General features: G+C 38.5%; 1 protein-coding gene across 17 annotated transcripts in view; it reads left to right on the forward strand.

The window, feature by feature from the left end:
- Positions 1 to 24,178, forward strand: part of OSBPL6 (oxysterol binding protein like 6) — a 207,281-nt gene that overhangs the window by 112,488 nt on the left and 70,615 nt on the right. For 14 of the 17 annotated variants that reach the window (XM_017532670.2, XM_017532668.2, XM_037740027.1 and 11 more), the window contains 2 exons: positions 6,632 to 6,885; positions 22,097 to 22,189. In XM_017532670.2, the coding sequence (XP_017388159.1) occupies positions 6,784 to 6,885; positions 22,097 to 22,189 (195 nt within the window). In that variant the 5' untranslated portion in view covers positions 6,632 to 6,783. The remainder of the gene's footprint in view (positions 1 to 6,631; positions 6,886 to 22,096; positions 22,190 to 24,178) is intronic. The other 3 variants (XM_017532669.2, XM_037740028.1, XM_037740039.1) reach the window with 2 other exon arrangements.

Below are 24,178 nucleotides of genomic sequence, written 5' to 3' on the forward strand. Positions count from 1 at the left end.
CCATGCCCAGCTAATTTTTTGTAGTTTTAGTAGAGACGGGGTTTCACCATGTTGACCAGGATGGTCTTGATCTCTTGACCTCGTGATCCACCCGCCTCGGCCTCCCAAAGCTTTGCTTTTCTTACAATTTGTCCTCACACTTTGAGATCCTTGTAGGTCTCAACCAGAAAAAGTGGTAGCAACTCCTCTCTCTTGCTCTAGAAACCCAAGTATAATTCTCCAAAACTCAGATCAAATCACCAAAATAGAGAAGACTGGGAAAAGAAAAATTTGGTGATTTCTTTTTGTTGATGGGTATGGTGTTGTGCCAGTTCACAGTTTACTCCAGTAGGGAAGATACCACATTCTTGAGACCAAAGAAGAGACCCAGAGACAGTGAACGAGATGTAGGGTTTTTTGAAGAAAATTATGTACAGACACAGTCTAATGATGGTGGGCTGGACAGGAGAACTGCTGCCATTTATAAATTCATGCAGTTTACATGGCATTTTCACTTAGCAGCCTTCACCTAGCAACTTCCATTTAACCCAAAACCTTGATCCCCTGTATGACCTGTGTTCCAAGGGATGGGCAGGGAGTCCAGATGTTCCTTATAGACAGGGAGTGACACTCCACGTGGGTCACTCCTTTATTCCTTTGCCTGGGACTTTGCACACACATTCTTCTTAGACCATAGGGTCACTCTCAGGGCGTGCTTAAGTTATTGCTGTCAGATGCACCTGCCATACAGAGGGCAAGGGAGGTGGAATGAAGGTCTGCTTCTTTGTTTGTTTGTCTGTTTGTGGTGGGGACAGTGGGGACAGGGTCTCGCTCTGTTGCCCAGGCTGGAGTGCAATGGTGTGATCTCAGGTTACTACAACCTCTGCCTCCCAGGTTCAAGTGATTACTGTGCCTCAGCCTCCCGAGTAGCTGGGATTACAAGCCTGTGTCACCCTGCCCAGCCAATTTTTGTATTTTTAGTAGAGACGGGGTTTTGCCATGTTGGCCAGGCTGGTATTGAACTCCTGTCCTCAAGTGATCCTACTTCCTTATCCTCTCAAATGCTGGGATTACAGGCATGAGCCACTGTGCCTGACCCCATTTTACTCTTAACTGTCACTTACAGACTGTAGGTTCCAGCATGATTTAGAGAAATTTAAAGGGAAATGGAAATAGAGCTTTAAGAGGAGAATTATATCTTTCAAATCATTGTCAAATATAAAAGTCTGTTAAAACCATATACAAGTCAGTATGCTTCAAAAGCTAGATTATCAAGCAAAAGCCTTCAAGCATTAAAGGAAACAAAGAAGAACAAAAAAAATGGAAAGTACAAAATGATACGGCAGGGGTAAGATCAATTATTAGTTATAACATTAAGTAGAAATTTGAAATATTTCACTAAAATTAGACTTTTTGAACAACCCAACCTGATCATTACTAGAGGGACCATAAAATATAAGGAAGTTTAAGTGGAAAGGATGGACAAAGTTTCATTAAACACTTGCTAGCAGAAAGGGAACAGAGGATATCAGATAAAGCAAAACAAGTATTGAAAGGGATGAAAAGGGTCATTTTTATAATGATCAAAAGTAAATGTATAACTGTTACAAATTCTTCTGTGATGAATCTCACTGTTCTAAAATATACTGAGTACAACCTAAATGCCCCAAAAGAAGAATGGTTAAATGTATTGTGGTATATCTGTGTGGTGGCTTTATTGTAATGATTAAGAATGGTATTGTTGAGCTGGTGGCTCATGCCTGTAATCCCAGCACTTTGGGAGGCCAAGGTGGGTGGATCAGAAGGTCAGGAGTTCGAGGCCAGCCTGACCAACATGGTGAAACCCCATCTCTACTAAAAATACAAAAATTAGCTGGGCGTGGTGGTGTGTGCCTGTAATCCCAGCTACTCAGGAGGCTGAGGCAGGATAATCACTTGAACCCAGGAGGCAGAGGTTGCAGATTGTACCACTGCACTCCAGCCAGGGCAACAGAGTGAGACTCCATCTCAGAAAAAAAAAGAAAAAAGAAAAAAGGTATTGTTGAAGTTTCTTTGTTTATCAAAAAAGCCATTAGTGATAAATTGTTGATCAAAAAACAATACTGCAGATAGTGTGGATATTATTCTCCTACTTTGATTAAAGTAGAAGCAAAATTGTTAACAAGGATTATTTCTCAGTGATGTAACTGGAGTCAATTTAAATATTTTCAACTGTACTTTTAATCTTTTTCTATAGTTTATATAGTAAATTATTATTGTACCCAAATATCTGCTGCCTCACTTACTGGGAGAACTGTAGTTTCATGTGTCATTGACCTTACCTGGGCCATATGACTTGTTTTGGCAAATAAAAACATGAGTGAGCTAACCTGTATCACCTATGGGCAAAAGCTCTAAGAGCCATCTTATGGTTCTCCAGTGGCTCTTTGCTCTGCCTCTCCTGGGATCTGTGTGGTAAGCCTGGAATGAAGAGGACTCAGAGTAGGTCTGCAGCTGACCTAACAGATGTGCAATTGATCTAAAAATAAACCTTTCTTGGAAGCCGAGAGACGGGGCCCTAACCTGCCAGTGCTTGATTTCTCAGCCTTCAGGACTGTGATAAAGAGATTTCTTGGTTGTGACACATTACAACTTAGCCCAGGGTAAGTGGTCCCCAATCTCAAGCGTTTTTCTGGACACGTACAATTTATGATGCCTTTGAACAGCAAATTCTAGAAGTCTTCCCTACCAGCTTTTGCTTTAATTAGGTCCCTGGGTCATAAAAATGAGTTTTATGTCACTCAGTGAAAATGCAAATGTTAGAGCACTTAGCAATACTTGTATTGTTCCCACTGTTATAAAGGAAGAATGAGACAGAAAAATTAGATGTTCAGCTCTCTCATTTTGCTGTTATTTTCAGCCACAATACTTTTCTCATTGAGTATAGTAATTCTGCTGGTATTAACTTTAAAATTTATGCCCTTTCTTTGGTTTAGAATATTGTTTAGGCAATTTCTGAAAATGTTCTTTCATAGAGATGAATTTTTTTAATGTTATAGCAATTCCTACGCTCTAGGAATAAATAATAAGTAGGTGTAACCTTCTCTCAGAGTTTAGACTTACTTTTATAATGCATTTGAAAAAGAGCAGGTGGTCAAACACTTGATTGAAAATTGGTTAGAATAATTTTTGAAGGCCATCTCATTCAACTTGCTATTAGGTACTTGAAACCCTTTCTATTAAAAAGAATAACAAAAATTCATAGAAACAGCAATAACCTCAAAAATAATTCTTGGGATGAATTAAGTTCTCTTAATTTTTCTTCATTTTGCCATTACTTAACATATTTTGTAACTGTAGTTCAACTGAAATGTTGCCCTTTTATCGTAAACAAGTTACCCTGAAAATGTCATTTTAAATTAAAACAAAAATCAAGGTGTTAGCATTGGTGTTAATGAAAAAAGTATAGTTTAAAAAAAATCTAGCAAAGGAACTATACCTTGGATTGAGTGTACTTCCAAATGGATGACAGTTTAATGAGTTAGGTTGTTTCAACCTCTTCCCTTGGGAGCACTTGAACGTATCACAAAAGTACTTCCCTTTTGGCTCAAGAGTCAGTATCTACTTGTAAAACATCTTGGACTAGAAAGCTAAATACTTCAAATCAAGGATCCAAGCAGTGTCTTTACATTCTGTTTGCTGGCACCACAGCTTGGCATCAGAAACTTTACTCACTTATTAGACTGCCTTCATAAAACAAAAAGATTAGAAGACCGTCTATCAAGTGGAGGTTTATTACTACCTTTTGCCAATACTGAATGAAACTCATCTCTAGCTCATATAAGAGATATACAATGCTTTCCATTTCTATTTGTTCAAAGACTAGTTTTGTTTCAAGAGAAAGTCTCCCAGTTTAGAGGGTAAGGAGCTTTTATTTTTCCTGTGGTGACAGTGAAGTTGAAATCTTAAGACTGGATTACAAGTTCTATTCATTAGAATGTCCAGTTTTCCCAGTTTATAAAAATTCCCCCTATAATTATTGGGATTGTTCTATTAGGTATTCTCTATAAACAGGTGACCGTTAAAATCCCAAATAACACATTCAGGGTGACATAATCCATTAATATGTTACAGATTTTTAAAAATATAACTATAGACCCATATAAAATTTAATTTACTGGCACATGTGAAACTTACATGATCTGTAAAGGATCTGATTAATATATTTGTATCATTACCATAGTCTATTAAACATTTACATCTCCAGCCTAGATTTCCCTGAACTTCAGCCCTATATTTCCAAGAGTTTGTCCATTTGAATGCCTCAGCAATGTCTCAAACCACAGTCATGACCTTCCTATGGATCTTGGATTTCCTTTGACCATTTCTTGCTCGGAATGCCAGAGGCATGAGAGTTATTCTCAGCCCTGCCTCCCCTGCTGTATCCAGTTACAGGCCACAGGACTCAGTGTTGGAGTTTCTGCCACCACTCTACCATCCTCTCCTGAGTCCCAATTGGGCCCCCCTCATCTTGTTTACTTCCCCACTTGGAGTCTTCCTATGGAGAGTCACCCTTTAGTAACACAAATCTTCTTATGTCTTGATGGCTTCTCATGCTTATAATAAAAATCAAAATGCCAATGTCTTAGTCCACTTGTGCTTCTATAACATGATACCCAAGACTGAATAAATTATAAAGAACATAAATTTCTTTCTCATGTTCCCAAAGGCTAGGAGATCAAGGCATCAGCAGGGTAGGGCCCTGTCGTCTCTCTGCTCCCAAGAGGCACCTCAAATGTTGCGTCCACTGGAGAGGAGGAACCCCATGTCTTCACATGGTAGGAGAGCAGAAGAGAGAGGACCCACTCCCACAAGCTGTATTAGTCCATTCTCATTTTGCCAATGAAGACATACCCGAGACTGGCTAATTTATAAAGGAAAGAGGTATCATTGACTCACAGTTCTGCGTGGCTGGGGAGGAAACTTACAATCATGGCAGAAGGGCAAGCAAACACGTCCTTCTTCACATGGCAGCAGCAAGAAGAAATGCTGTGCAAGAGTGGGGAAAGCCCCTTATAAAACTATCGGATCTGATCTCTCATGAAAACAGCATGAGGGTAACCGCCCCCATGATTTAAATTCCTTCCCATCTGGTTCTTCCCATGACATATGGGGATTATGGGAGCTACAATTCAGGATGAGATTTGGATGGGAACACAACCAAGCCATATCACAAACTATTTATATAACGGCACTCACCTAGTCATGAGGGCTCCACCCTCATGACCTAAATATCTCCCATTAGGCCTTACTTCCTGATACTGTTGCATTGGGGTTAAGTTTCTAACACATGAAATTTTTGCACACATATTCAGACCATAGCAATTGTTGTGGCCTACAAGGTCCTGCAGGGACTGGCGTCTGTGTTTCTTTGACCACCATATCACCATCTCTCTGACTCTAGTCGTATTGGCTACCACTCATCTGTTGATCATGTCACGCCAGACACCTAGGTACCCAGTTAACTCCTCATCCTTTGGACTAATGGATCTCTGATGCCCAGATCCATTAGTTCACCTCACTCACTGTCTTCATAATGCCCATGTATCTCCATCTTTTTTTGTTTACTTGATTCACTGTCTCACCCTCCGGACTGAAGTTCAGGTCTCACTTTTTTGTGGCCTAAAGACTGATTTCTGTTTCCTGCCAACAGCTTTCCTTCCCAGCCCATGCTAAAAAACCTACACAAGTGTTCTGGTTTCTGTACTTCCTTAGCATTAAAATGAGGGCTAGATGTGGCCTTCTTATAAGAGGATAAAGTTCACTTTAATTGTCTATCTTTTGGGAAACATTATTTTTTAAGCTTTTAGTGTTAAACCATAGTGCTTACCATTTAACATTTTTTAGCATAGCTGTGTTGGAGACAAGGCCAATTTAAGAGCTTCTCTCTGACACAAGATTTTAATCTTAACATTAACAATGCAAACCTTCTTTATGTGAATCCAAGTAAAAAAATTGAAGTGGCTGTTGACTGTACATAAGTGAAGGAACTCCAGTTACCCCTGCTCTAAGATACCCTGTCAATCTGTAGACGTTTGCGAGCATGTTGGTTGTTGAGACTCACATGTAGGCATGCTATGGTTTTGTGGTACAAATAACTGGATATATGTATTCCTTGATCCTTCACAAATGATGGATCACAGGATGCACATAATATGTTAACATAATGCATTAACTGTTTTATAACTGACAACTTTGTGTTGGATTTAACCGTCACATACATGGCATAGCTTAATTAAACTGAAGGCAAACATAAACCAAACTCTTATTCTAGTCCATTGGGTAGAATAGATTACATTTCTGGAGGAGAATCTTTGGCATTAGGGTCTCAAATACAGCATTATAATCTGCTTTAAAACAAAGAAAATGCAAAAGGAGAGAATATGACTTTAGCACATGATTTCTTCCCATTTTCCTTGTTGACAGCCCCCCCCCCCTTTTTTTTTAACATATTAACACTTTCATCTTCCACCTTAAAATCTAGTGGAAGAAATATTTCCTAATGTGTCAGAGTTCTTCCTCTCACTAACACAAATTAATATTTTTTCCTAAATATAATTATTTTAATTTGACTTTTAATGACTTATATGAGGCTTGTTTGTTTTGCTTTTAGGTGGTTTGGATACCCTCAATATTTGACTGCCCTTTTCTAGTCAAACCTGATTCATGAAATGGAATGAAGCTGAAAAATCATCTACTTCTTTGTGGATTTGAGAGAAGATTGGGATGGTCTTAAGTGCATAAAACTAGACTTTAACTGCAGCAATGAGTTCAGATGAGAAGGGCATCTCCCCTGCTCACAAAATATCCACTCCGACTCATAGAAGTGCCTCCTCTTCAACAACCTCCCAAAGGGACAGTAGGCAGGTAAGAGAAAAGCATTAAGTGCCTTTGGTTATTTTATGCAAATGCAATACCACTGAGGTAGGATGGGGTTGCTAATTAATTCTAAAATTTTGTTGTAAAGTATTTTATTCCAAGTGAAAACTCATTGTTTTCTATAGATACATCTGATGATGTCACGAAGCTCCCTGTCTTGCTTCTCTGTGATTTAGGACTGTTTTGGAATGCAGATACTGAAGGCTGGTAGGGTGGTGATGGGAAGCCCTGCCATCTTTTCCTCTGTGAACCTGGAGGGGTGCCAGCATCAAGAACTTGAACACTCTTCATTCATGGAGGTGGAAAGGGAACTATGAACTCTGTGAAGGACTTCTTTCTATAAGGCTTTCACTGGGCTGCCAAGCACTAACCTGTGTTTGGTGTTTGTGGAATCTGGTAACAGCTAGATTCAGGAATTAGGTTACAGATAAAATTGTAATGTCAGGAATTAAGAGCAGTGAGAGCCTAATGTTTACAGGCAACAGAGAAAGTAAACGGTTATTCGTTAATAATGGTAGAAAACACCTATGGTCCTGTTTGAGCCAATGTTGCAAGTTATTTTAGTTTACAGAGTTAGGCCATTACCATTTAAGTGGAGATTCTGGTGGCAGGGTTATGTGAGTATTCATTGTAGGAATGTTCTTCATTGTCCAAACAGGTGGTTATTTCAGGCAGGACAGGTCTGAGCATAATTATTTTCCATCGTAATTTGTCTTGTGATAGTATCTTAGTTGTGAACGGGAAATTTACAATAAGTGGGTGTTATTACCTTTTTATTAAAGCTTTTCATTTTGGCACCTTTCAATTAGTGAGCATTTGTGCAGGTTCTCCTTCACCCCTTCCACTCCTCACCCCCATTTTATGTGTTCAAAGCATATTGCCTAGTTTCTAGGAGTGTGAACATCAGTCACTCGACCGGCCATTGTATAGACATGGGTCTTGAGACAGCCACTTCCATATATGAATTTATTTTAGATAGTGCAAATGCACTGCTGGGGATGCTTTTTAGGAAACCCTCAGCCTCAAAGCCTCCCAGCACTCTCTCCCTTTTTAGCAAGAAATTCCATGGGAATCTGTAAGAATCCAGGAGTGCTAATGTGTATATCTTTCATTTTCCAAAGGCAGATGTTTCTACTCCCAGGATCTTGAGGAACTTTTAACACTGGTGTCTTAGGTTATTGAGTTCAAAGATGACACCTATATTCTGATCATTAGAAGTAGTCATGCCATTAACTAAATCTGTGATTATACACAGTTATAATATTTACTGTATTACATTTATAGAATCAAAGAAAGCAAGAGTACCAGGAATGGAAACACTTCTATATCAAATAACTAATGTATTTTGAGATGCTTTCTAAGTTTGCAAATTTAGTCTACCTTTGTCTGCTCCACTGTTCTCTCTTGTTATGGCACCTCCATTTTTCCCTTCCCTGGGCATTTAAACAGAGAGACAGACATTTTAAGCAGCATGACCTTCCTGAATGCTGGGAAGAAGGAAGGGGTAGACCCAGCTCACCCTGGAGAATTGTGGCAAATGGAAAAGACAGATGACTGCGGTAGAAACATCTGTTGTGTGTTGTTACTCTGCCTATTGCACCTGAGTTCCAGGACGGACATGAAAGCAACAGGGAAACACTGAGACCCTGGTGTGCAGGAGGGAGCATGAAGGTGGAATGTGTGACTCCTCACTGGCTTGTGAATGGAAAGTTTTATGATGGGAATGAAAGGAGTGTGTCTGTACATTGATAATGAGTTCTAGAAAAGTAAGAGACACTTTTCAAAGGGTTGTTATTCTTTAAGGGGAGAGTTTACTTTTATTCCTATTTATCTCAGCAGGTAGAAACTCTCCCTAAAACTTTCTCCTCTGGTTCCTTCCTGACTCCTGTTTTGTGTCTGTCTACCTCCCTCAGGGGAGAGAATAGAAGAGATCAATTACAGTTCTGTTTTCCTTCCTAATCTCAATCGCTGCCTATACCTCAAAATTAGCGTACGGAACTGAGACGTTTTGACTGATCATGTGATGTGATGTAGTGTTTTTTATATGCATTTATTTTTGTGTGATAACTGTTTTCATAGTGAAGGGACCTAGAGAAAGTGATAAATTCGTCTTCGTTGAATCCTTTCCATTCTCCGGATTTGACTGACATCTATGCAGATGGTGCCAAATTGTAAACTCCAGCCCCATTTCTCTCCTAAATTAGGATCTAGTACATAATTGAGAATATAGCAGTATCTTAATGCACATTATTTCCCTTTCCTTCTCAAGTTCTAGTCCTAAGTCACTAATGAATTAAGTAGAAATTGAGCATTTCTACTTAAATGCACTACCGCTTGAGTGGTACCACTGTGTCTTAAATATATATAAACCAGTTTGCTATCAGGATAACCATTCTTTTAGAGACCCAGGGTCAATGCCTGCCTTTTTCCTTTGCCTCTCCCACATTCAATAGGTTTAAAAGTCCTATCAATCATTTTTTCCTTCATAATATTATAATTTCCTTCTATTCCCACTGTCAGCTTCCTCCTCCAGTGCTCACCACCTCTACCTAGGGTCCTGCAGAGGGCACTTGCCTCACCATCTCCCTTATGGCCTTACCATTTCAAATTTCCTGAATAGGGCAGATTCATGCTCAAAATCCATCAGACTCATTGTTACCTACACAGTTAAGGCCACAGTTTCTTACTTGGAACCCCATGTCTAGCATGATCTGGTCCAGGCTTGTGTTCCATTTTCCTCCCGATCTCAACAGCCTTATGTGATCTGATCATAGTTCCTAAACTGCCCTGTCTTTATCTCTACTTGTCTTTCCTGCATAGAATTCCCACCACCCTCCTCCGGACCTGATGCTTCCCTATATGCATCAAAGACCAGCTCATATGACGCTGCCGCTGGCCACGCAAACCCACTTTATCCTCTGCTTTCTCTGAACTTTTATAGACATTTTTGACAATATTTGACAATTCTATATTGCTTATCTTTTTATGTACTGATCTCCTCAACTGTATTGTGAGCACTCTTAAAAACACTACATACTCTAAGTCTTCAGAGACCAGCCTTGTACCTCAAATGTTGTAATATATCCTGGGGGACATACTTTAAAGACCTGCAACAAGATTAGTTTGGTATTTTTGTTACAAATTTTCCATTCCTGATTTACTTGTCCTTCTCTTCTTCGCTCCTCATGGTAAAGTAAAACAAGGAACATCTGTGCATAATGGTAATTAGCTGCCCTTCCTGTCACTACCTTAGGTAGCATAATTGGTAAAGGCATAGGAGCTAGGAAATAAAGTGACTCAGTGCCCCTGTGATCTCACTAAGTGTTTCTTCACCAATGAGAGCGTCAAAACTCCTCTTAGTTATTTAACAAGTTAGAAGACTTTAATAATTGTTCCATTTGCATTTCACTAAATCTGTTAGAGCTGTTAGAACAGCTAACAAAATTTGCTCTGTGTGTGTGTGTGTGATCAACTATAACTCATAAGCTACAATAAATATATTACCATATGCCCTAAAACTTTCAACGAGGGAGCATAAGGGTTGTTGATGTAACATCTAAGACTTACCCATAAACCAGCATTCCACAAAGTGTGTGCTGAGGAATGCTTGCCCCTTGAGACGTTGCATTAAAAGAGAGTTCTTCTGTCAAATAAGTAAGAGAAATGCTAAACCAAATCTCTTTTGCAATGTGCATTGCAAAATTAAGGAAACCAATAAGTCCTAAAGTAAGAAGTTTTTATTTAACTGAGTAATTCTTGAATTTAGTAGACTATGGAACTTTTTTCCCTGTAAGATTTGATTGTTAAAAATTCAGATTCTTCCATCTAAGAAAAAATTAGAAGGTTTCTAGGGACATTGATCCCAGATTTCTGGTGACAACACTAGACTGGGCTTAGTAGTGTCTTCCAGTATACTTGGGATATTTACTCTTTGATCGGCTACAGTCTTCAGCTGCCCTCAATACTTATTTATATTGACTGCCTTGCCCTTGAAAGCATTTGAATTTGTATGCCCTGATCCTGGATGTCAGCAGGTCAGTCACAGTAATATTTAACTTACCAAGGGTGATCTCCACTTGGATTTTAAGAAGGCACCATAATTTTAACATGTCCAAAACTGAACTCTTAATTTCTCTCTCAAATCTACTCCTGCCCAGCTTACACTGTCTCAGCAAATGACAACTCCATTCTTTCATTTGGTGAGAAATCCAGGAATCATCTTGTTGGTTCTGCCTTCAGGATGTACCTGGAATCTGACTGCTGCTTGTCACCTCCTTCCCCTCCACCCTGGTCGGAGCCACCATGATTTCTCACCTGGACTATTGTTATAGTTTTCCAGTGGGTCTCCCTGCTTCTGTCCTTGCCCAACATGCAGGTCATTCTTTACAGAGCAGTTGGAGTGATTCCTTCACAGCCTAAGTCAAATTGAGCCACTCTTCTGCACCAACCCCTCCAGTGATTTCCCATCTCAATGGGACTTCCCAATATTCAATAATATTGAATTGCTGACCATTGTCTACAAGGCCATTCATAATCTGGTTCTGCCTGACTCTCTGAGCGCATCTCCTACCGTGTTCCCTTTACGTGATTCTCTCCAGCACATTCCTCAGATGTGCCAAGAACACAACCTGCCTCAGGGCCTTTGAACTTTTGGTCCCCTCACCCTCATCTGCTTTTCGTACAGCCATCCCCAAGTTTGTCATACACTTGGCTCAGTCTCCAAATGTAACCTCTTTGGGTAGCCTTCTCTGCCCTTCCCTGCATGTACTCATCTCTCCTTGTCCACTTAGCTGGTTTGATTTTTCTTTAAAGCATTAACTACCACCTGGCATGTTATCTATTAGGTTTTACATTGTTTCTTGTTTATGTCTGTATCCCCTTCCTCTGTTCCCTAACACTGAAATGCAAGCCCCATGAAAACAGGGTTTTATTTCGCTCAATAATATATCCCTTGCACCTTATATAGCACCTCACATTTGGTATGCTCAGGATGTACTAGAATGAATAAATGAATGAGAAGTTGGGATGGAGAGAAGACTGGGAACTCAGCTCCAGAGGTCTTGATAGCTGCAAAGGAATAATCATGAAGTCAGGAGATGACAACCTCAGCCTCCCAAACTGCTGGGATTACAGGCCTGAGCCACCACTCCTGGCCTCTCTTTATTTTAAAAGAAAGGTTATTGTTTCCCAATCAGTACATATTTTATCACATTATATCATAAGGACCAGTGTCAGTGAGAAAATAATATTTGTTTGCAAAAGCTGAAACTGGGACCAAATTTTGCGAGTTGGATGCAAACTGGGTGTTGTGAAAAGTCTAAATATTAGGCAAAGTTTATGAACAAACTAATAGAATAACACCAGCAATAGCTAATATCTCATGAGTTCTCGCTGTGGAAGGCTGGAACTGTCATCACTTTGTTCAAAGAAGAAAGTGTGGCCAAAGTGGTGAAATGTCTTGCCAACAGCTAATGAGCAGTGGAGACAGGATTTGCTCCCTGGAACCCAGTTTCTGGAGCCCTTGTTCTTGGCCCCTCCACTATTAGGTGTTCTAATGTTTGCCAAACTGGATGTCCAGGCCTGCTGTGTACTTTGAAGTGAACCTCGTAGGCAGCATTTGTCAGTCCCTTTTGAGTTAGATATTGGCTCCTCATTTTTTCTCTTAAGCAATACTGGTAATTTTTCACATCCTTGATGGCCTTGGAAACGGTAAATCAAATGGTACATAGACTAAAATGTTAATAGTTATTATCATGAGCTGTTGCCATCATGGGTGAGTGCTGTGCTAGCTGTGCTTTTCTCATTTTTTTGCCTTTTTACTCCACGTATTGCTTTCAGAATGAGAAGTTTTGATCATCTATTTGGAATGAGAAGTTTTATTGACAACTGCCATTAGCCTTTCCATTGGATGCAGTGAGCAGCCCTAGAACTTTCTTGGCATCCCACCTTTTGGAGATTCTTGTCACTGTTGCTTGGTGTTTACAGTACATGTTCAGTCCATGTCAAATGTGCCGAAATTGAGACCATTAGAAAGAGATTTGTCACTTGGAATGTGTTTTCATAAAGGTCATATTTTAGGATTTTGTATGTGTATAGTTTTAAAACAGTATGTGGAATGTATAAATATGACAAAACTGTCAGCAAATATTAAATATCATTATATATTATATTATGCCATTCAGATGCCCATTACCCACAGATGATTCAGAGCTCAGTGTTACTTGGTTAGGAATCTGTTCACCACATTCCCTGGTGTGCCTGCCAAAGCCTTTCAGTTCTCTAGGCCTGCCTTTATCAGTTTTTTACTTTAGAGGTTATCTCTTATTATCTTCAGATGGCTAGTTTGGGTGACATTTTTATAGCAGCAAATTCATCTGTCAGATCCAAGATTAGCACTGCCTGTTAGGTTCTCAGGCATCACACCAAATAGACAGGACCACCGCATCATGAGTTAATGAAGCCCAGAGAGTCTCATCCAGTAGGCCCTTGAAAAGGCCTGGGAATCTGTTATTTACAGAAGCGTCCCCAGGAGACTGTTATTTACCCAGTTTTGGAAATGATTACAGAGAACATTTTTAGATGTTTCATTAGAACTATAAAAACATAATCCCAAAGGACCATAGGTCTATAAAACTTCTTTGATTTTCAACTTGGACAAACAGAAAATTTTACCTCCCTCTGTCCATTGTAACTCTCCTAGACTGGAAGTGAAATATTCTTACGAAGGGAAAAGGAAGTTCTGCACATATTGTATGTTTCATATTTCAAGTGCCAGACTTCCTGACCTCAAACCCCAATTAAGAGCTGATTTTTAAAAAAATGTTCATAACCAGCACTGGTGATGTTTCAAGGAAATAGACACTCTCCTGCACTACTGCTAAGAATGTTTATTGATATTACCTTTTTGGGGTGAAATTTAGCGATATGTATTTAGTCTTTTTAATAAAAAGTCATACCACAGGACCCAGAAAATCAGCTTCTAAAAACATGCATTCTAAGGAAACAATCAAAGATACCTGTTAAAGATTTCAGTTAAAAAAATGTTTATCAAAGTATTTTTATAGTAGTAAAAAAATTAGAAACCGTCTAATGTTCAACAAGGAGGTATTTAAATAACCTCCCTCATAGCCATACAGTGAAATATTACACAGCTGCTAAAAATGCTTTTGAATATTTAATGGTGGGAACATTTTACTTTTAGAACCTCTGTAGCCACAGGTTCCAGATCTGTGGATTAAAACAGCCATTGTTAATCCATATAAAAGCTACATACATAACATGGTTTATGTAACCAGCCATGGATCAAAAATATCCTCCTTGCAACAATACAACAATCAAAATAATGCAAAAAAAAAATACAATAAAACAACTATTTACATCACATTTACATAGTATTAGATATCATAAGTAATATGGAGATGATTTAAAGTATATGGAAAGATGTGATAGGTTATATGCAAATACTACACCATTATGTATAAGGAACTTGAGCATCTGTGGATTTTGGTATCTGCAGAAGGTCCTGGAGTCAATCCCCCAAGGATACCACGGGAGAACTGTATTGCTAATTGAAACCAAAAAACAACAACAAGAAAACAGGCTATTAAATTCAAAAAATATACAATTATTATTTTGTTTTTAAGAATTGAATATATGTATGCATTGAAAAACAGCTGAAAGAAAATATACCAAAATATTGAAAAAGTCTATTGCTGGTTATGAGTGGTTTTAATGTCGATTTTTCTGTTTTCCCCCAAAAATTTATGCAATGAATGTGTTTTTCTAAAGGTCGTATTTTATGGGTTTGTATGTGTATATCTTTAAAACAGCATTTGGAATGTAGTAAATACACTAAAAGTATCAGCAAATATTAAATATTGTTATGTATTATATTAAAATATAATGAAATTGCAAACCCTATGTTGATAAGTATAAAACTATAAATTAAATGAATATGAAGGATATTATGCCACATCAGAAACTTGGCACAAGTTTTTCAAACCACTTTGAGGTGCTGAAGCATGAGCTGGGTCACCTTGCGTCTTCTTTCTTGCTTACATTTGATCTCTTGGTAATTTAACTTTATTATGTCTGAGCAGGAACTTAGACACCGTATATATATAGTGAATAGTTATTCTTTCATTCAACAAATATTTATGAGAACATATTGTATATGATGAATATTTGCTGAATGAAAGAATTTATATATTCTCATAAATATAAGATCTGATATCAATACATGTTCTCATAAATATTTGCTGAATGAATGAATATTATATGTGTATATATATATATATATATCAATGACATGCTCTCAGTTTACAAGGGTGATCAAAACAGTCCAACTTTCTGCCTCAAATGAACATATATAAATATTAAAAATATATATATGGACTTTTTTTTTTTTTTTTGCTTGTATTGTGAGCAAAATCATGTGAGTGATTATCATACCCCAAATCCTTATCCTGAGTAATTTTAAAAGCCTTTTAGAAAATTACAGATTAACTTTAGTATTCTTTTCAGGTCACAGTTCTCCTGCCTTTAAATTAACTCTACACGTTCCAGAGTGTTAGCTCTTGATATGCCCTGGTGTTTGTTCGTGTGATTTGCCATTTGTTTATAACGGCTGTAATGAAGCATGATCCATTTGTGTTTTTATTCTGGTTGCTGTGGTGTCCTCTGATTTGGTTATGCTGTTGAGTGTTATGAGTACAGAATAAGAAGGAAGTTCACCAGTAAGTTCTGGTTCTATTTCTACTTAAAGGCAACTGTGGGAATTAAAAAGCTATTTATTCCCATACCTTTTACCTCTTCATAGTCAATATCACTGAAATACTCTTTGCTATCAGTGGACCACTTGATGGGTCCACATGGTATTTCTTACAATACAGGGTGTCTCAAAACAGACCCAGTTCAATGATGAGGCTATAGTGGTTGAGTCATAATCCTATGCAGAAAGGGATAGGACTGTGATGACTTTGTTTTTCTCCCTCCAGAATTTCCCAGGTGTGCTGTGTGAACTTTCTTCAGTCACTGTTTCTGAAATGTTCTACTTTCATTCATTTTAAGGGTACTTATATAGAGACCTACTGTTAATGCACTTCTGCATCTTTCAGTGAGGGCACGATAATGGAGCAAGTAGTAGAATTGCTACTTCTTCAGCCATGACCTTTTGGCTTTGGTGATTTTAATATTTTATGCTATTGCAAAGAAAAAAAAAAAGCTTTTTTGAAGGAAAATCCACATGCATCTTCTGCTGCAGGCATTCAGAAGGAAGCAGTCTATGCTGCCATCACTGCTGTTGCTTTCCCATTAGAGAATATCTAGGCCATCTTCTCAACTCACGTTGACAGCTCTCTCACCAAATTCTGATGTCCTGATCATGAGGTGATGCTGACCATGATTACTGGGTTTGCTGGGTGACAAGATGGTCATGGAAGGTACAGCTTCCTCGGTTCTAAAAGGGCTACCAGGTGTCAGGCATCTGCAAGGTGTTTGAAAGTCATCTTTCTGTGGCAATGGGAATGTATAATCCTAGACATATATTCCTGTAATGTTTGTAACTGAGGTGGTAGCTGCTATTTATTGGGTGCCTACTATATGCCAGTCTTTGGGCAGCACAGTGCATAGACCGGATGCCAACTCTGTGACTTACAGTGTCTTGTAAGGTAGATATTATTATCCTCATTTTACAGATAGTGGATACTGAGGTTGATGGAGGTTAATGATTTGTCTAAGTCACGTAGTGAATAGCAGATGAGGGTTGCTCTGCTGGTCTGTAAGGCTGCAAAACTTACGTTCTTTTGTCTGCACTGTACACTGTACCCCCAAAGTAAAAGCTAGCTGACTTGATCTCAGTTCTTGAAAATTAGAAATTGTCTGGTTTGAGTGTGTTTTTAAAATAAATAAATAAAATTTTGAAATTGGAAATTAACCTGATTGTGCTATAACAAAGAAATTATCCCTAAGATTATACCATATTTAAAGTACTATAATTTTTTCTTTTTTTCTTTTTCTTTTTTTTTTTTTTGAGGGATTCTCACTCTGTTGTCAGGCTGGAATGCAGTGGCGCAATCTTGGCTCACTGCAACCTCTTCCTCCCAGGTTCAAGTGATTCTCCTGCCTCAGCCTCCCAAGTAGCTGGGATTATAGGCATGCTCCACCATGCCCAGCTAATTTTTGTATTCTTAGTAGAGATGGAGTTTCACCATGTTGGCCAGGATGGTCTCGATCTCTTGACCTCATGATCCACCCACCTCGGCCTCCCAAAGTGCTGGGATTACAGGCATGAGCCACCATGCGCAGCAATTTTTTATTTTTTATTTCATTCATTTCTACTTCTCTATATCCATAGAAGGTTGTGGTAGAGGATGCTTTGTGATGTTTTAACGATTTGAAATTTCTGTTATTTTTGTCATTTGACATTAGCTTTAATGTTAATGCAGAAGGGCATATTTAAATGCTTGACTCAAGAATAAAATCTTGTCACCTTCCAACTCCAACACTTAGTGACTGTGTGCCTCTCTTAACCTCTCTGTGCCTTTCTTTGGTCAGGCAGACAGAAGATCATTTACTAGTCATTATTCAAAGGCTTGTGAAGATGGAATGCAATAATTCATGTAAAGCATAGAGACAGGAATGTAGAAAGCAGTAAGTATTAACTGCCATCATCATCATCAACACTATCCTACAAAGGTTACTAGTACCACTGAAACAGTGTTGCTACGTTCAAAGTAGCAGCTATAACTAGAAGAGGGACATCAAATAGCCAAAAGCTTCAACATACTTCTGAAGTTTCTAAGTTATTTTGGATATTTTTCTTTGAAAATATTTTGGATAATCTGTGGACATAAAAATAGCTTAGCTAAGTTAGTTAGATGAACAATTTCAATGGAGTTAACATTCAGAGAGCAATGGTCCAGTTCTCTTAACTACTATCCTAAATTTGTAGAAAAAGTGAGCCTATTCATGACCAAAACACCAAAAGCATTGGCAACAAAAGCCAAAATAGACAAATGGGACCTAATCAAACTCCACAGCCTCTGCACGGCAAAAGAAACAGTCATTAGAGTGAATCGGCAACCAACAGAATGGGAAAAAATTTTTGCAGTTTACCCATTTGACAAAGGGCTGATATCCAGAATCTACAAAGAACTGAAACAGATTTACAAGAAAAAAACAAACAAGTCCATTCAAAAGTGGGCAAAGGATATGAACAGATACTTTACAAAAGAAGACATACATGAGGCCAACAAACATGAAAAAATGCTCATCATCACTGGTCATCAGAGAAATGCAAATCAAAACTACATTGAGATACCATCTCACGCCAGTTAGAATGGTGATCATTAAAAAATCTAGAGACAACAGTTGCTGGAGAGGATGTGGAGAAATAGGAACACTTTTGCACTGTTGGTGGGAGTCTAAATTAGTTCAACCATCGTGGAAGACAGTGTGGCAATTACTCAAGGACCTAGAAATAGAAATTCCATTTGACCCAGCAATCCCATTACTGGCTATATAGCCAAAGGATTATAAATCGTTCTACTGTAAGGACACGTGCACGCGAATGTTCATTGCAGCACTGTTTACAATAGCAAAGACCTGGAACCAACCCAAATGCCCATTGATGATAGACTGGACAGGGAAAATGTGGCACATATACACCATGGAATATTATGCAGCCATCAAAAACGATGAGTTTGGGTCCTTTGTAGGGACATGGATGAACCTGGAAACCATAATTCTCAGCAAACTGACAGAGGAGCAGAAGATCAAACACCGCATGTTCTCACTCATAGGCGGGTGTTGAACAATGAGAACACATGGACGCAGGGAGGGGAGCACTACACACTGGGGTCTGTTGCGGGGAAATAGGGGAGGATCAGTGGGGAGTGGGGAGTTGGGGAGAGATAGCATGGGGAGAAATGCCAGATATAGGTGAGGGGGAGGAAGGCAGCAAATCACACTGCCACATGTGTACCTATGCAACAGTCTTGCATGTTCTTCACATGTACCCCAAAACCTAAAATGCAATAAAATAAATAAAATAAAAATTAGTTTTTAACTGTTTTCAAAAGTTCTGTCCTATTGGAGCATGAGTTTTGTAAATCCAAGATAAAGCAGGAAGGTAATTGATTGCTGGAGGAATGTTCTGTGCAAATTAGTGCTAAAAAATTTCACAAATTTTTGACTGGATTCAGTGTACAGATTGCTATGCTAGGATGGGATGGATTACGGGTAGAGAAGATGGAATTCGAGGATGAAGACGAGCTTGTCCCCACCTTCAAGGAACACTCAATGTAGCTAGAGGCCAGGACTGGGTATGGTCAGCTTTAACTGTCTTCTTTCAAGTATTTAGATATTTCATTTAAAATAACGAATAGCCAGGCATGTAATTATATAACTTTAGAGTTATGCTTTTAGTTTTTAAAACCATGAGTTTGAAGACAATTCAAGGTAGTGGATTAATTTTTATTATTGAATAAACAATGATAGGTAATAATATGCAAATATAAGAACTGGTGCATTTCTATAAGAGCTGTTGGCTTCTTCATCATCGTACTGGAGGTTACGTGGAATAGATTATTTTTTGAAGCTAGTTACAAGAATGGGTATCCGCTGGTAGTTTTCTAAATTGTCCTTTAACTTTTTCAGTAACAAATATATACACTGGTGATAATAAACATATTTATTTACTTGCTATGTCTCAGTATATGTTTTTTATGATTCTCTGGGCCTTGGCAAATAAACAGAATTTGGGGTTTAGAAATGCTGTACTATATTTGAAATGATTGAACTTCTTATTTTTCTTCCATAATATAACCTGTTTTGTAACATCAAATGGAGAAGAGACTAATATTGTGTTCTTTGTGCCAGGTACTGTGGTAGGTATTTTACAGATGTGGGCCCTGGTTTGTGTGGTTGCTAACCTTTTTGACCCACAAAATTCTGGCAACATCTTAACTATCCCCTTATATCTGTGGAGACTAAATTCATTATTATCACTTTAAATATACCACATTGATTTCTGTGTCTATGGCTTGATTTAGAAGTTAGGGGATTTAATTTCCTTTCCCTAGATTAAGTACTTTATTTCCTGCCTACATAGTTGCTAAGGTCAACTGTTTTTCATGTTTTTCTTACCATGTATTTTTGGAGGCAGGGGAAGCAGTTAGTGATATGTCTGTGTTTTCTTGCCCAGCTACCTGAAAGGATAGGGAGAGTCCTTAAAGGGAAGCTCAGATTAGAGATACTTGACTGGAAAATTAAAGTAAGCAAAAGCAGTGGCCACACGAGACAAGATTAATAGATGGGCTTACAAAAAAGTCTTAAACATTATTTGGTCTTTTGTATGATAAGAACTCTTTGTAGAATATACGCATCATAAGAGCAATTCTCTTGTCTGTTTTGTTCTCTGTGGCCCTGACTTCTGTGCCTGGCATAATGTAGGTGCCTAATAACGATGTGTTGATTAATTGAACTAACAAATGAATGAATAAATAACATTTCACTGGCAGTTTCTGATCTTTATATTTATTTGATGAGAAGTTTATTTGACTCAAGTTTTTTGTTGATATTCTATTAAATAGTGAGGGAGAAATTTGCTACTAAAGTGAGTAATTTCTAAATGGTTATTTAAAAAATTACCTTGGAAACTTTTTTCCTACAGAAAATTACCTCAAGGTATAAGGTAATTTATTCGTTGGTGGAGAAAGCATTTTATATCTCTGTAATAGTGACACTTGTAAATCTTTATTACCCATGGTTCTTTTTTAGAAAAATCACCTCATGCAATAAAAAAAGAAAAACCTTAAAAAAATCATTGTAGACTTTACAGTAGGGAAGTTTTGCTCACATGTATTTGAAGAGTGCATGAAACAAGGTTTGTTTCCTTCTTTTATGCTTTTATAATGTGCCAAGATAGTTAGGAGTTCTTAATGAGTAGATTTATGTAATGTAGGTTAAGGCATGTACTTTTTTTCCCCAAAGGCTTTAATATAATTGCAAAACTCTTCTTTAGAAAGATCATATCTAATTTGTATTTTCTTTCTTCCAACCCCACTCTATTCTTGAATCTTGGGTGAAAAAAATTTGTTTAATTCTTTTTTGAATACTTCTGAGTTTGACCATCTTTTCAAATGTCTTACATGTGCTACCTGTTCATGTACTTCATCCGTTTTTCTGTTGGAGCTTTATCTTACTGGTATATAAATGTTCTTTATGTAGTCTTTGTAAAAGACACCTACTGTTTATGGTATTCAATGAATTGTTTTCTTCTTTGTGCATTTTTGCAAGAAACTCTAGAGACAGAAGGGTGTGACGGCTCTGGATTTTTATTTATTTTTGAGACAGAGTTGTGCTCTTGTCACCCAGGCTGGAGTGCAATGGTGCGATCTTGGTTCACTGCAACTTCTGCCTTCCAGGTTCAAGCTATGCTCCTGCCTCAGCCTCCCAAGTAGCTGGGATTACAGGCTTCCACCACCATGCCTGGCTAATTTTTGTATTTTTAATAAAGATGGGGTTTCACCATGTTGGCCAGGCTGATCTCAAACTCCTGACCTCAGGTGATCCACCTGCCTGGCCTCCCAAAGTGCTGGGATTACAGGTGTGAGCCACCGCACCTGGTCACCTCTGGATTTTTTAAGGTTGACCTTTCTCTTTGTCTGTTTCTATTCCCAGTTGGAGGGATGAGCAAATATTTCTTGTCTTTTTGTTTTTTTCCTTTTTGTGGAGAACGGGGTCTTTCTATATTGCCCAGGCAGGTCTCGAACTCCTGGGCTCAAGCTATCCTCCCGCCTCTGCCTCCCTAAGAGCTGGGATTACAGGCGTGAGCCACAGCGCCCGGTGAGATGAGCAGATATTTCTATGTAAGGCTAATTAGTCTAAGGATTAGGTGTGCCATTGTCATAAAGTTGTAAGGTTTTTGGGTGTGTATCATAAAATTTTTCAAGAGATATTCCTCTGACTCTCAAGACTGAAACCAGCATTGCAGCAGCAGTTCAGCAGCAAATCCATAAGAAGAGGGGAAAATCCCGTGCCGACATATTTTTCTGACTGTTACTGCTATCTTTGGTCTTTTCAGGAACTTGCCATTCAGCTTACTGTTTTTACTGTGTTCTGTATGATTTTACCCCCATGCGCAGTCACGTGAGAAGTGACTTGTCTAACCCTGGGCTGTGTTTCCACTTATTTCCAGAATATTCACATACTGGAGAGGACTGCTTCCTCTAGCACCGAGCCCTCTTTAAGTCGGCAATTACTAGAACCGGAGCCAGTTCCCCTCTGCAAGGTCAGTGATGGAATTCAGTGCTTTCTTTGCTGGCATGATGCCTGCTCTGGGGCCAATTGAACTGTGAATCACTTTTACACCTGACTCCCTTAAAATAGCTTTGATGCCAGTTGTAGACAACTCTTTGCACTTTTTCTGCCTCCAATGTGTAAAGTTCCTCTGCCCTTTGTAAGAGAGAACAGAGAATGTATACTTTGCTGAGATTTGCTGGGTTACATACAAAGGTCTAAAATGCTCTTTAAGGGGAGAAGGAAAAAGAATGTATTGCCTTCCCCGTTGGAGAGAAGCAAATGTTTCTATGCCCAGCTAATGGAAAAGAAAAAAAAATCACTACATCCAGCAATAAAAATAACAACAGCTACCATTATTGCCATGTACTCCATCACCAGACACTATGAGAAGTATTTAAATATATTATCCCATTTAATATAGTTCTCATAAACAGCTCCACACAATGTAGGTATTTATCACATTTGACAAATATGGAAACTAAGAGTCAATAACTTGCCCATGGAATAAATAAATAAATAAATAAACTGTCACGGATTGTAGCAGAGCAGGGATTCAAACTTCGACTCATCCAACCTCGCTACCAATGCTTGTCAGCTCTTCACGAGCTGCAAGGTAAAACAGTATCTACATGTTCGGGCTGTTATGTATTCTGACTTCTAGTCTCTTTCGCACATCTGGCCTTCCTAGCAGTGAGCTCGGGAGAGAACACTGCAGATTATTTATTAAGACCTTTTCTGTGTCATGGGAGCCAGTATTCCCTCCTTTTCAGCCTGCTCTTCTCATACTGGAGAAACATTAAATTCACATGTGTCTAAAATGCAAAAATCATAGAGAAGAGTTGAGGAGATACCATCCTACTCCTGCCCATCCCTCCCTGCGATTTTCAATGGGCTTTCTCCTTTATTGAGAAATTCTGAAAATAGAATGCATGCAGACTTTGAATTCCAGTATAAAAATAGCACTTTATTTCCGAAGCACTTTCTAAATATGTAAAACTGATCATTCCACTTTGCTTTTCTATATTAAATATAATCCTTTAAGAAAAGAACACTTTACTACCCTACTGTTATGGAATGCATACACTTGAACCTCTTTATACTGTAAAGATATTACAAGCTATAAAGTTTATTCTATCAGACATGAATAGACTGCTAAGCCAAGGAAAGTGGGGAGTTATTAAACTATAAAACATAACTTAGAGATAAAAAGTGGTCTGACTTCCATTTGAATAGCAAATAGAGACTGTCTACCTGGTTAATATAATATAAATAGTAATCTCTTTGAAATAGCAATTCTCTCTTATAGTTAGCTAAAGGAAATAGAGAACAAATAAATATTAGGACAGTGGAAAAAGGCAGCTAAAATTTGTTGAGCACCTATTTTGTGCCAGGCACTGGATTAGAACATGTATTATCTCTTAACCAGCCCTCAACGCATTGAAGTGCATACTAATATTGTTCTGGTCAAACAGCAATTCTTCCTAGAAGGAGGTGGCTGTTAGTCCAGCTCACGGCAGCTGGGGCTTGGATCCGCTGGCTTGATATAAAGGGATCTGGGAAGGGTACCAAGAGCATCTACTTCCCATTACTTCTCCATGTTGTTGCCCATTTAGATCTTGCTGTAAGACTAATAAACCCTTGTTGTGTTTTTGTGTCAATAGAGACCACATCTCTTGGGACCTCATGAAATCAGAGGGCCATATCTAATTCTGATACCATTGCATCTCACCATTTCTCAGCCCCTTTGAGAGATGGGCTTTCTGGGCACTGGTTAGTAGTGGAAGAATTTTTTTTTCTAAGTGCACATTGCTCTGATCGGGATTTGTTCCAGTCCTATGTTTGATGCATTCACCTGCTAAAGCATTTTTATGTTCTCCCACCCCACCGCTTCACACAGCCTCCCACACACTCACTCACCCACATGCATCTGCACACATGTAGTTTACCCTTCAGAAAAGAAATGTCCCTTTTTTTTTTT

This window comes from Cebus imitator, unplaced genomic scaffold (assembly GCF_001604975.1).
Source record: "Cebus imitator isolate Cc_AM_T3 unplaced genomic scaffold, Cebus_imitator-1.0 Scaffold78, whole genome shotgun sequence".
Lineage (NCBI taxonomy): Eukaryota > Metazoa > Chordata > Mammalia > Primates > Cebidae > Cebus > Cebus imitator.